Genomic DNA, 12,311 nt, shown 5'->3' with positions numbered 1-12,311 from the left:
AAGATCTACCTACTGTGGGTGGCACCATTCTCTGGGTATAAAACTGGAGCCAGTGAGCTGAACGTAAGCATTCCAACACACACTGGACCGTGAACACGAGTAGCTATGTACAGCTCCTGTCTCCTTGATTTCCCCACAATGATGGATTGTGTCCCGGAACTGAGTTAGAAGGAACCATTCTCCCCTGAGTAGATCTGTCAAGTATTTTATCACAGCTCAGGACACAGCCCTACGCTGCTCAGACCTACAGCTCTTCATCAAAATTTACACTCAGAGCATGTGTCTCTGGTGATTTCTAAATGTTTCCTGGGACAAAAGGCATGTTCCCAACCTAGGGTCACAGCACAGCTACCTTCAGAGGCCCAGAGGGTGAGAAAATATGGACACAAATGCATATGCATATATCACATGACCGGTACAGATTGAAAAGGCCCTGCCAAATGCCTACAGCCCTGCTGCCAGATCTTATTTTTTCAAAGGAAGTTGGGGATCAGATCTGCATTTGAAATGTTTGGATCACTAATTATTGACATAGATCTTTGCCCGTGGCCATGTCCTTATTACTATTATTATATTGTCATTCTTCTGCTATGAGTCACTGGTTTGTGATTTTTGCTTAAGCATTTTTCTCATTTCTATTTACTTTTATAAGCATGGATCTGTAGGGCATGTAGACAGTGAGGACTATTCCTGTTTGTTTATATACTAAATGCACTAAATTCACACATGATAATTCAAAAAATGCACATTCGCCTATGTAGACTGGCAGCAATAGTAATATAGAATATACTTTGCCTAACATATCCTTCTTTGGGAAATTTTCATAACCTATTAAGAATTTTCCCGCCGGGCGTTGGTGGCGCACGCCTTTAATCCCAGCACTTGGGAGGCAGAGCCAGGCGGATCTCTGTGAGTTCGAGGCCAGCCTGGGCTACCAAGTGAGCTCCAGGAAAGGCGCAAAGCTACACAGAGAAACCCTGTCTCGAAAAAACAAAAAAAAAAAAAAAAAAAAAAAAAAAAAAAAAAAAAAAAAAAAGAATTTTCCCTTTAAAAAAAATCTAGCCTTGGAAATAGCCATAAAGCAAGGAGTTAGAGAACCAGAGACACAAGTCCAAGCCAACTACAGTTTGTGAGAAAGACCAAGGACAAAAGGGACCTGGAGCAGGTGACAGACATGTCTTTCATGTCTCTGCAATGGCACTTCTGTGTGTTCTGTCACACACGATGAATGTTCTTCCCGTGTCTTCATCTGGCTACCCCTCTCTGATTCTTTCAGGGTTAACCCACACATGTGGACATACCCTCCCCTACACACAGCCTCTGTCAGTCTGGATCAGGAGGCCCCTCTGCACCTCCATGTAGGTGTTTCTGGACTCTTATTTAAATGACTGTCCCTCCACAGGACATGAATTCTTTGTATTTTACTCTTGAATCACAAGGGCCTGAGCTGTAATAGGCACCCTGCTTAGGAGTCCACTGGTGCTCAGTGCATGTTTAAATAGTGAGTAAAAGCACACGAACAATAAAGAGGGAAGAGATGACTTCAATTCTCCCATCTGATGGCAAAGTTTATCATTTACCTCCACTGGTCTCCCAAGGAAATTCTTCTCCGTCACCTTGTACTGGTAGAAATCACCTTTGTGTTTGTAGGAGACATTGATATCCATATTCAAATGCAGTTGTTTAGACAGGAGTGAATATTCTGTCAGGCCCTCGATGGCATTAATTGTATCCTACCAACAATCAGCAAAGCACAAAAGCACATTTAGTGTATTTATACATGCTCGGTTTACAAATAGACCCACTTTTGTTTTGAGAATAGGATTCCGATGTGTAGACTTGAACTTGAAATACTCTTTCTTCAGCCTCCCAAGTGCTATGTACACCCAACTCTACCAATCCCCTTCTTAGGAGGTGGTGGGTGGTACTCTCTGGAGATAAAACTCCAGCTGACTGAGTGAAGCAGTCGAGGGACCCATTGTGGAGGTATAAGAATGGACATTGTTTTCATCAGGGACAGGAAGGAAGTATGGCTTCAGGTCTGGGTTCTCTACATATTCTGCACATGTATCCTCAGGCAGGTCACTCTGAAAAATACCTCTGATGCTGCAGAATTATCTCTTTCTCATCCTTTAGTCTCGGTTTAAACACCCCCACAGTGAGGCCACAAACTCTCTGTTCATGATGGTTTTAATGTTCATTTCTTGCCCTTTATAGAGTTCACTGCAATTTATAATACCTTTATGTATAGTTATTGATTGCCGCTGTCCCCACTAATGTAAGATTTACGGAGCATACAGGGATCCATATCTTTCTTGGTGTCTGCTATGGTTGATTGTCTCCTTCAGTTCATGTATTGGAAACTTAATGCCCAATGTGGCAATGTGGAGTGGGGGGAGGATCTAATGGGAGGCGTGCAGGTCATGGGCACCACCCTCACAAGCAGATTAATGCCATTGTCCTTATAAATGAATGAATTTGCCCCTCCTCTCTCCTCTCCCCTTCCCTCCCTCTCTCCCTCTCTTCTTTCTTCTCTCCCCTCTTTTTCCTTCTCTTTGTCCTTCATGGAATGACACAGAAAAGACATCCTTGCCAAAGTAAGGCCCCTCAATCTTAGTCTTTCCATCCTTGAGAAACATGAGCTTATATATTTCTATTAATTATAATTATAAAATTATAATTTTCTATACATTATAGAATATTGATTATAATAAATTATAATTATTAATAGTTTTAAGTGTTATACTTTGATGTGATTGGCAGTGTAATAGGTTTGCTCACATCTGCACAAACAAGTAGTGTTTTTTTTTTTTTAGTTCTCTGAAACTTGTATAAATTTTATTTATTACTGTAAATACTAAAATCATATTGAAAACACCTTAAAATCAAGTTCCAAACCACCTACTAGAGAAAAATCACTATGGCATCCAGTTTCTTTGATTGAACCTGGTTAACAAAAGAGGCAAAAGACATGGTTTGTGATGAAAGTTACGATTCAAATGCTAAGTATTTCCAAGCTTTAATAAAGTATATACCAATTCCAAGTACCAAGCATGATATCAAAATTCAAATTCATTGGTTTACTCTTAATAAGCATCAAAATCAAATTCTGTTCATTGAATCCTATCTTACTTGATTTACACAATGCATTCAAAGGTGAGTTATAATTAGGAAAAAGTACCCATTGAATGCATCATGTATAAAAATGCAATTAACATTTCAAAACCACACTTAAAAGAGAAAATACCTGAAAAGTTAATTCTATTAATAAAATTATTTGAAACAATATCATCCTGCAGATAAAAATACATTTCTTGTATATACATTTAGATTTCTACATGAAAGATAGGATTCAGCTCCTAATAGAAAAGGGCTGACTCCTGATCAAGACATCTTAGATTGCCAAACCCATGTGATTACCACTGTGAAGAAACTGAAAACAGAAGGAGAAAAGGGGTAGGTTAAAGAAGAATAAAGTTTAGCTACCTACTCTGGAATAGCGGCAGAGTTGGGTGAGAGGCAGGAGATGAAGGCAGAAAGGAGACACAGAAGACAGAAGCCCTCAACTCTGACTGGAAATGGAGAGTCAAGCAAAGTTGAGAACATATGATACAGTTGCAGTGAGATGCTTAAAACTAGAATCTGGTGGTTATAGTTATAGAAGCTCAAATAATCATCTTAAAATGGAATCGGACAAACATCTAAAATTTCATCGAGGACCATATTACATTGACTAGATAACTCAGCATGATATTATCATTAAAAAAAAAAAACCATAAAACAACAACAAAAAAACTGCTCCAAATCACATCAAGTCATCAGAAGACATTTGAATCAGGTCATATTCATCGAAGCTTAAAAAGACCCTGACTGGCTGCAAGAGACAGTACAGTACTCTAGAAAGAAATCCTATTGAGAGGTACCAGTGCCAGAAACTCCACTGGACCTTACCCAGGCCCTGCACTGTGGACTTTTCAAATGACTGGACCAGGTTGTGTCCAGCAAAACATCCTATTGTTTTGTTGACAATGAATCAAATTGAGATTGTTTAGAACAACCTCAATTGTGCTGGGGAAGGTAAGAAGTTAAATAAGATAAAGAAATGTCACCAAAATTTCATGCAAACTAGAGCATTCAAGTTCTTTGCTTCCTAGTTAATGCTGAGTGCAGAAGTATCCTTTAAATGACATTTTCCTAGCAAAAAGGTTTCCATTTCCTCACACATGAGAATAATTGCATTATTTGGGATCCTTGATCACTATAAATCACTTACTGTCTCTTTTCAAAGACAAAGTTCTCTTATTTTACATAAATCCTATACTGAAAAAACAATCGAGGTGCTAAATGTTATCACCAGTCATGTTAGGAATGTCTGAAGAAACTACATTAACCTTAAAACAAAAATGTTTTTGGTCAAATTTCAGACATACGTAATTAAAAACTGACTGGCCCCACCAGGGTGAAGATGAAGGGAGGCCCTAATAACTCTAGAGAGCTTATACACACACAAGTGAGTGTCACTTTTATATCCTAGTTTTATTAAATATTGCTTCTTTGGGATGTGTTTAACAGCTCCCAAAACATTTCTGTGTAAGGATTCAAAGCGGTCAATAGTAAAATACAGCTTCAATATAAAGTTTGTCACAGTTTACAGTATTCAAAAATGACAGACCTGCCTTAAAAAAAAAAAATCAAAAAAGACCATTACATCCAAAACATAAGAAAACAATTAAATGAACAAGTTTGGCATTTTCATTACTTCATAGTATAAAACAGAATATTAAATCTATTACTGGCAAGTGGACACTGATCTGTTACCTAGTTTGAAATGTGTCGCATTTAAACACACTATACAAGTTCACTATACAAAAGATTGATGGTCTTTTTGATGAAAGAAGTGCACCCTGAAAAGTTTTGCCAGTTTAGAATATTTAGCTCTTAAGGTTTAAAAAAAAAAAAAAAAGTATTTTTCCTTTTTAAAACTGATGGCTGAATTCAGTCTTTTTGTGTGTGTGTTGTTTTTTCATTTGTCAGCCTTCCTGGTTTAAAAACAGTAGTGGCTATGGACGCCCGCCAGGGGCAGTGTAAGATTAGCCATTAAATCACGAACAGCTGCAAACATTGTGCATTCACCTTGTCGTGGTGGGTTCATCTCTGCAAACCTCTTCAGAATGTTGCTGACCATCATGGGCACAGCAACAGAAGAGTTCTGCTGTCTGGGAATGTCTGCCTGCTGGGTGGTACCTGAAGCCATGTCATAAATGATTGGAACTATTATACTAACAGGTTCTTGGGGAGGGACTGATGTTTTCTGAGTTAGTTGAAGGAAAAACAGCATTTTGGATTTCAGCACCACAGCTGGTGTCCCAGGAGGTGCAATCGGTGGCGCGCTGGGAGGGATGGTGAGGCAAAATTGGACATTCCATTTTAGCTGTGTTGCCTGGTCTGGGAACAGCTCCAACTTCATAATATGCACACAGTCACGGAGGATGTGCGTTGGTGCTCCCAACAGCTTGGTGAAGGCTATAAGTGTGTTGGCTTTAAATGGTGGTCCTGCGACTCTTGTCTCAAAGAATTTCTCCAAAACTTGAAGCTCATCAGGTTTCCACTGTCCTGCATTTTCAGGTGTCACTTTTAGCTGAAGGGTCTGGTTGGTTTTGGGACTAAGGGCTACTCTGCATTTCAGGGCATCTGTCTTGAACATGATTACACCAGGTTCGTTGGAATTGATCAGCTGCAACGTTTCCTGTTGAATAATTCTTTGAAGGTGTCGTCTCATGATGACAGACCCAAGGAACCTCTCCAGCGGGGAACAAAGGTAACTGCCTGCCAGGCCAGGCACAAGGCCTGGTGTTGGAGAGGGGAGCAGTAAGATGTTCAAGGCACTGTGAGTGAGGATGGTGGGTATGGATGCTGCCCAGGAGCGCTGAGGTAGTTTGCGAGGTGGAGGCATGTTGGTTGGCATTGTCTGGGAGCTTGTGCCAGCTCGAGGGGAATGAGAAGCATCTGGGACAGGAGAATGGAGAGATGGGTTGGCTGGTGACATTCCAGGCAAACGGGTTGCTGGTGAGGGTCCAGACACTTGAGGAGACCCAGGCCAGTTTCCTGCTCGTCCACTTGGTGACACCATAGTGTATGGAGAACTAGGGTCAAGGGTTCCTGGAGACTGTGTGTGGATCATAGAGGGGGACTGATTAACTGTGTTGTGACAGGATGCAGGGGGTGAAGTAAGAGGGTAAGCGCCTGAAGTTCCTGGCTGCTTTGGAAATGGCTGTTGCTGAGGTGGCTGGAGCTGTGATATTAAAGAGTCCATCATATCACCTCCTATAGGAGAAGGGGGGTTATCATCCTCATTTACAGATCTTCTCCGAGCATCCTGACTGCTGTCAACAAACATATTCAGGAACGTCTTTAATCCTGGTGCAGGATAGAAGCCTTCAACTAACTTGCTGTTATCAAAAAGACTATAGGCCCCATCCCGTATTGCCACAACACCTCGACTACGGCAGTATATGTCAATGCAGTACATGTTCCTGAAGGCCAGTCTGATGTGGGTGGACGACTGTGGGAGAATGGAGAAACACTGGTGGGCAGTGTTAGTTCTCTGAGTCAAGCCCAACATTGGCACAGTAGGGAGTTTGTTGATGGCATTTAATGGTGCTTGAGTATCAAATAACACCTGTAACAACTGAACCACATTGGGTGTTTTGTTGAACATTTCCTGAAGTTGATGGAGAATGGTATTGTGACAGTTACTGCAACCTGAGTTTGGGCCAACTGTTCCCAACGAAATATGAAATTTCTGATGAATGGAATTCCACTGGATACTAATTGAGCTTCCTTTGGTGGCTCCATAACACAAGATAAGTTTCCGATAATTATAAACACGAACTTCTGAGAAAATATTCAGATGAGCAGGTATGTCTGGTAGAGAACGAGCAAATTCTAACACACATTCATATAATCTGGCAATGCTACTCCAGTCATTAAGAAACATTTCAACTACTTTTCTACCACCAACAGGTTCAGATAACAGATTTTCATATGTCAGGTAAACATGCCGGCATGGTCCTATAGGATTCAAAAGAGAAGATTAGTAGTAATCAACACCTTAAAATTCTAGAAATATGCAAAAACAGTCTATGAAAGATCTCACCTTGCTCCTTGGTGGAAGTGCCATTAAGCGGACAATTTGCAAATACTAACTCTGCCACCCATGTGCGGTTATTTCTACCTTGTAATCGGAAAGTGCAATCAAGGAGAGAGCGGCCCAGGGCCTCCTGAGTTTGCTCATTTACTCCCTTACAGGGAGGAATTGTTAATAGGCGAATCGCATGGCTGAAGCCAGCCCCTTCCGCTTGCACTCCCTGATGTGGGATCTCCAGGTTGGACAACTCCAATCGAAGTCCTACAAATGGCATGTTGGTGTCGCACATAGCGACAAAATGAGCTAGAACTTTATTGAAGGCACACATTTCTCCTGATCGTTTGGCTTTCTTGCATTCTACTGGACATGGGTCATCAGACAGCTTGTGCTTGGTACCAGCTTTGATCTGTTTCCCAGTCTTTGTATAGGACATCAAGTCCTGGATGTTGTCCTTGAATTGCTGCAGAAGCAGCGCCATGACAGGGCTGTCTTGACGATCTGCAGTACTCACAGACAAGAAGTAATACTTGTACGATAGCTGTGTGGGCTTATTGGGAACCTCAAGCATTTCCACAACAATGTAGTACTGTGGAAGACGGGTAAGTTTAATAAAGAGTTTATTCTTGGAAAGGTTTCCAATGGGATGCGTTGAATAGTTGGAAAGCTGCAATGTTTCAGTGGTTATTGTAGGCAGATGTTTTATAGATTGTTTGCAGCGCTGTTGTCCAAGCCAAAACTTAAGCTGCTGTATCCAAGGGATGATTCGCTTCATGTCATCATTCACAGATTTTTCCATGTCCTCCAGAGTGGCCTGGTCAAGTCCATAAAGCATCAATTGGAACATTCCAGAATGCAAATCTACAAAAATGTGTAGGCACTCCGAATTACCACTGGGCTCCAAGATGGGAACAATAAGAGCTGGAAGTGCAGTCTCTATGGAAGAGTTTTCATTAGCATTGAAGCTTCTAAGAATGGCCTTCAGTTCCTGCAGCTTCTGATGGGCTCTTGCATGAACACTGTCAATCAGGAGCTTTTCTATTGATAAGTGGTCAATCTTCATAGCTCTTTCTACTAATTTAGAATCCGAAGCTGGCAAAGGAGGATCATGAAAGATCTGTAAAGGCTTGGAGACATCATTCTCATCGATTTTAATTGTGACTTTGTGAACTGATGCTGTGCCTGTTTTTCTCCCTAGAACCTGCTGATTCCAAACTGAGAGACAGAGGCACTTTCCGGCATGATACCTTTCCACCTGGACAAGGTCGCCCCACCTCTCTCGGATTAACATTAGAGTCTGGGAATGTAACACTTCTAATTGAAGTGATAAGCAGAAACAATGTAGGCAGTTGTACATGTCCTGAAGAGGTTTCTCATCCGCAAAGAGCCGAGACTGCACCAACTGATGGATAAAGTCGATTTGCATGCTATGAACCAAAGCGCGGCCATCTCCTGTTTCCTTATCCTCAACTAGAATTTCTAGCTTGAGAAGGCACCATGAAACTTCTGGATCATCACCCATTACTGTCAAAGTTGCTTCAAATTCTCCTTCAACTCGAAACTTCACACGGCCATTTGCCACTGTAAGATTTGCTAGCTGTGGAGGAAGATCTGTTGTTACAAGCCTATGTCTAAGAATTTGATTAAGCTGATGAAGTGTGGCTTGTTTCTCAATTTTGGTAATTGGGTCTGGAGGAATAATTTTATCCCTGATGCAGGTTGGCAGTCGTGGATAAGAGCCAGTAGTCAGCACATCAATGGCATATGGGATAGCAAAACTAGGCAGGCGTGCATGGACCAGTGCATCTCTAGCTAAGGAGGCCAAGCGATCAGCAGTGTCCACAAACAAGAAAGCTTGTTGATCTAAAAAGCTCGAGATCATCGCACACTTCTCAACTTTGCCAGCGTCATTAGCCCACTTTACTAAAGCTAATAATCGAACGAAGAGTTGACGTGTCCGGCTAGCAAACTGGACAATTTCTATTTTCCTGTCCACGTCAGATTTCCTTGGCAATAAGTCCGTCAATACCAAGAGCTCCGAGTAGGCCCGGTGGAGGAGAAATTCGATGAGCGTGCGAAGCCAGTAACCAGGGCTAGCCGCGGCCGCAGCTGCCGCCGCCACCGCGGCTCCTGGAGGCGGAGGAACCGGGGCAGACGCTGAGCCGCTGCCGCCGCTGCCGCCGCTGCCGCCGCTGCCGCCGCCGCCGCCGCCGCCGCCGCCGCCGCCGCCGCCACCGCCACCGCTACCTGGAGGGATCAGCTGGTGGTTCTCCAGCTGCACTGGGGCCATGGCGGCGCACAGCCCGGCTTGGAGCAACCGCCCGAGATGCCGCCCTGGAGCTTCCTCCCGGGCTCGGTGACCGCACCGAGGCGGGCGCAGGCAGTGTGGCGGCCACCTAGCGCAAGGCCGCCTCTGAACAGGAAGCCAAACCCGTGTTTCGGAGGCCCGCCCCCATGTAGGGCCGGGCCGGCCGGCAGCAGGAAGGCGAGGGCGGAGCGGGAGGGCGGAGAGGCGGGCCGGCCGCCGCTCAAGGGAGCGAGCTTCAGCGACTGCTCAGCGGCCGCCCGGCCGGTGGGCTGCAGCCACAAGTAGTGTTTTATAGACAACATTATGATAGCCACAAATCTAGCAGGAGGCCACAGGAAGTTTTCAGCTCTACTATAATTTTATGAATCACCATTATATTTATTGTCTGTTATTGACCAAAACATTGTTATGCAACACATGACTGCGTTAACCAACTGTGTAACAATGGTCACAACATAAAACACGATCGATAGGTAGCTAAACATCATGCAGGAGAGGAATCATCGGTACCTTTGCTTCCATGGCAACCACTACTTATTAAGCAGGATGTGATGTAATTGCTGGTAACCTACCAGCCTTCCATGGTCTTTAAAGACAATGAAAGAAGTACCATGGGGCATAGCGTCAGGAAGCTGGGTGCTGACTGGCTCCTTGAATAACCCTCCTCAGGCTCATTTCCTCTTCTGAACAATGAAGTTACTAATACAGATAACCTCCAGGGTCCTAGATTCTAGACATGGTTTGTACCTATGGCAGCCCATTTGTTAGAAAGAGTCATGGAGGCCAGCGTGAGTGTGGAAGGCGTAGTGTGGGCAAGAGGCACAGATCAAGCTAATCACACATTACCTGGGTGGAATAAAAGCCGCCTCCATACCTCTGCTCTTCAGACAACCACTTGATGATTGGGTTGATGTAATTCGTCTCCTTCAGGTTCAGGCTGGTGAGCAAAGCATAGGCTGTGGTCTCTACCATACCTGCCGTGACGCTGTTAGGTGCAGAGCTGTGGGTCTGTTGGTGAGTGTCTTTCCAGAAACGGTAAATGGGTGGATCACCTGATGGCAACACATTACTTCATTAGTAGAAGTAAAAATGGGAACTTGACATAATCCTAGCAGGTGTGTGATGGCCTTCTCACTTCTAGAAGTTCTCTTCATTGTCAGAACTTTGTTAAGTTTCAAAACCGGGACAAATGGTTGAGGTGTCTGTTTAACGTATCAAAGTGGACCTGGCTACCAGGTTCTCCCAGCATCCCTACCTATTACAGGGCATGGCTGGTACAACCCGCCCTCTACCCTGAACTCTTCAGCCCAGGGACCGGGCTGGCCTTCACACAGAGGCGCTTCCTTATATAATCCAGACATTTTGGTCACCCTCCCCTTTGTACCTTTGGCCTCCTGGCTGCTGTACCTGGTTACCCTTTCTCCCTTCCCCTCCCCCTTCCCACATGGCCCAGCTCAGTCTGGTCCTTTCCACTCTGGACTCTCCCAGATGTTCCTGCCTCTGGCCATGCTTTCCCACGTATCTATAATAAATGTTCCCCTCCACCACACATAGGAGAAGTCATGGCCTTTTCTTTCCTTTTTGTTTCTTTTTATTTTCATTTAAACTTCATCAAGGTAGCCAAGACAAAATGAGATCCCATAATGCCCTGCCCTTCTCTTCACTGGAGGATGGCTATGCATGCCGGAGAGCACAGACAGGCTGGCCGCGGAGCAGGGCCTGAGAAGCTGGGACTCAGGACCAGGTTCTAGCTGTCCTCTCCTAATTGACTGGGAGAACCCAGGGAGTTCATCAGTTCTGTGGGACCCAGGCCCCCATACTGGGAGTAGATAACATTCACATCTATGTAGTGAGACTCACAGAAATAAACAGGGAAGCATGTTTACAAGCCAGCAAGCACCATGCATAGGTGAAGAATTATCATTATTCACACTGAAAGAATAAACTTGACATAATACTTTCTCTTTTGAGGAAAACAAAAGCCACTACCTGGAATTTTTAAGGTTAATCTAATTTTGAGATATTTTTTACAATTAGTTGTTACATGATTTACATGACTGAACAAAATATTTTCTTGTATTTCTCATACTCAGATTTACCATATTTAAAATTATATTTAAAATAAAAGTTTTATTTGGGTTTTAAATCTTAGATTTGAATTATTCAGTTCTCCGCTAACTTTGAAAGTGTATGATTTTTTTTTGACAGGAGGCAGTACATTTATAATTTATAACCCCAAATGTATTTATAAATTAGAAATGGAAAGATCTACAAATGAAATTATGAAGGTTCATCAAAGTCATTTAATCTGTCAGTTTCTCATTCATTTTTATGTCTTAATAATATTCTATTGTATGAATAAGCCACATTTTATTTCTCTCCAGTATTTGATAGTTGTTTGAGTTGTTTTAACTTTTTTACTATTAGCAACACACTGCTGTAAACTTTCATGTACATGTTTCATAGGTGCACATTTTCAGTAGTTTGAGGATATATTCCTAAGGGTAGAATTGTTAAGTAACAGAGTAACAATGTTTTGCATTTTGACCAACCACCAAACTGTTTTGCCAAAGTGGCACACCATTTTACAATCTCACCAAATCCTTGTTTTTAAGGCTCTGATTTTTGTACAAAAGCATTCAATCATTCTGTCAGACCAAACCAGGAAAAGTAAGCTATAGTTCAGAGCTGTTCTATTCCATTTACTATGCAAAGCCATTCTTGGCATTTGCAACTCTCAGCCCTTTTGAGTATTCTTGCAGTGTTCACCTTTTCCTCCACCACTTTTTTTCTTCTTTTTTTCTGGTTTATTTCTATCTATTACAAATGTATAAAAAATCCTCCATCAACGCTGCTGTT

The 12,311-nt window shown here is 42.8% G+C and overlaps 2 protein-coding genes across 2 annotated transcripts in view; both read right to left on the bottom strand.

Moving 5' to 3' along the window:
• Positions 1–12,311, bottom strand: part of C5 (complement C5) — a 113,436-nt gene that overhangs the window by 25,619 nt on the left and 75,506 nt on the right. Inside the window, exons 29-30 of the mRNA XM_028886085.2 lie at positions 10,299–10,504; positions 1,581–1,733 (exon numbers count right to left, since the gene is read on the bottom strand). Coding sequence (XP_028741918.1) covers positions 1,581–1,733; positions 10,299–10,504 — 359 coding nt within the window. The remainder of the gene's footprint in view (positions 1–1,580; positions 1,734–10,298; positions 10,505–12,311) is intronic.
• On the bottom strand, positions 2,964–9,549 carry LOC114704699 (mediator of RNA polymerase II transcription subunit 14-like). The gene is made up of 2 exons (XM_028886084.2): positions 7,157–9,549; positions 2,964–7,071 (listed from the first exon to the last, which is right to left on the bottom strand). The coding sequence occupies exons 1-2, from the start codon at positions 9,432–9,434 to the stop codon at positions 5,045–5,047; spliced, it is 4,305 nt and encodes a 1,434-aa protein (XP_028741917.1). The 5' UTR covers positions 9,435–9,549; the 3' UTR covers positions 2,964–5,044.

The sequence above is a fragment of the Peromyscus leucopus genome, chromosome 4 (assembly GCF_004664715.2).
Source record: "Peromyscus leucopus breed LL Stock chromosome 4, UCI_PerLeu_2.1, whole genome shotgun sequence".
Taxonomy (NCBI): domain Eukaryota; kingdom Metazoa; phylum Chordata; class Mammalia; order Rodentia; family Cricetidae; genus Peromyscus; species Peromyscus leucopus.
This window is presented reverse-complemented; position numbering and strand designations above follow the sequence as displayed.

Coding starts and splice junctions, on each gene's coding strand:
- LOC114704699 (XM_028886084.2), bottom strand. CDS start 9,434: ATGGCCCCAGTGCAGCTGGAGAACCACCAGCTGATCCCTCCAGGTAGC. Junction 7,072..7,156: donor CACTTCCACCAAGGAGCAAG/GTGAGATCTTTC, acceptor TGAATCCTATAG/GACCATGCCGGCATGTTTAC.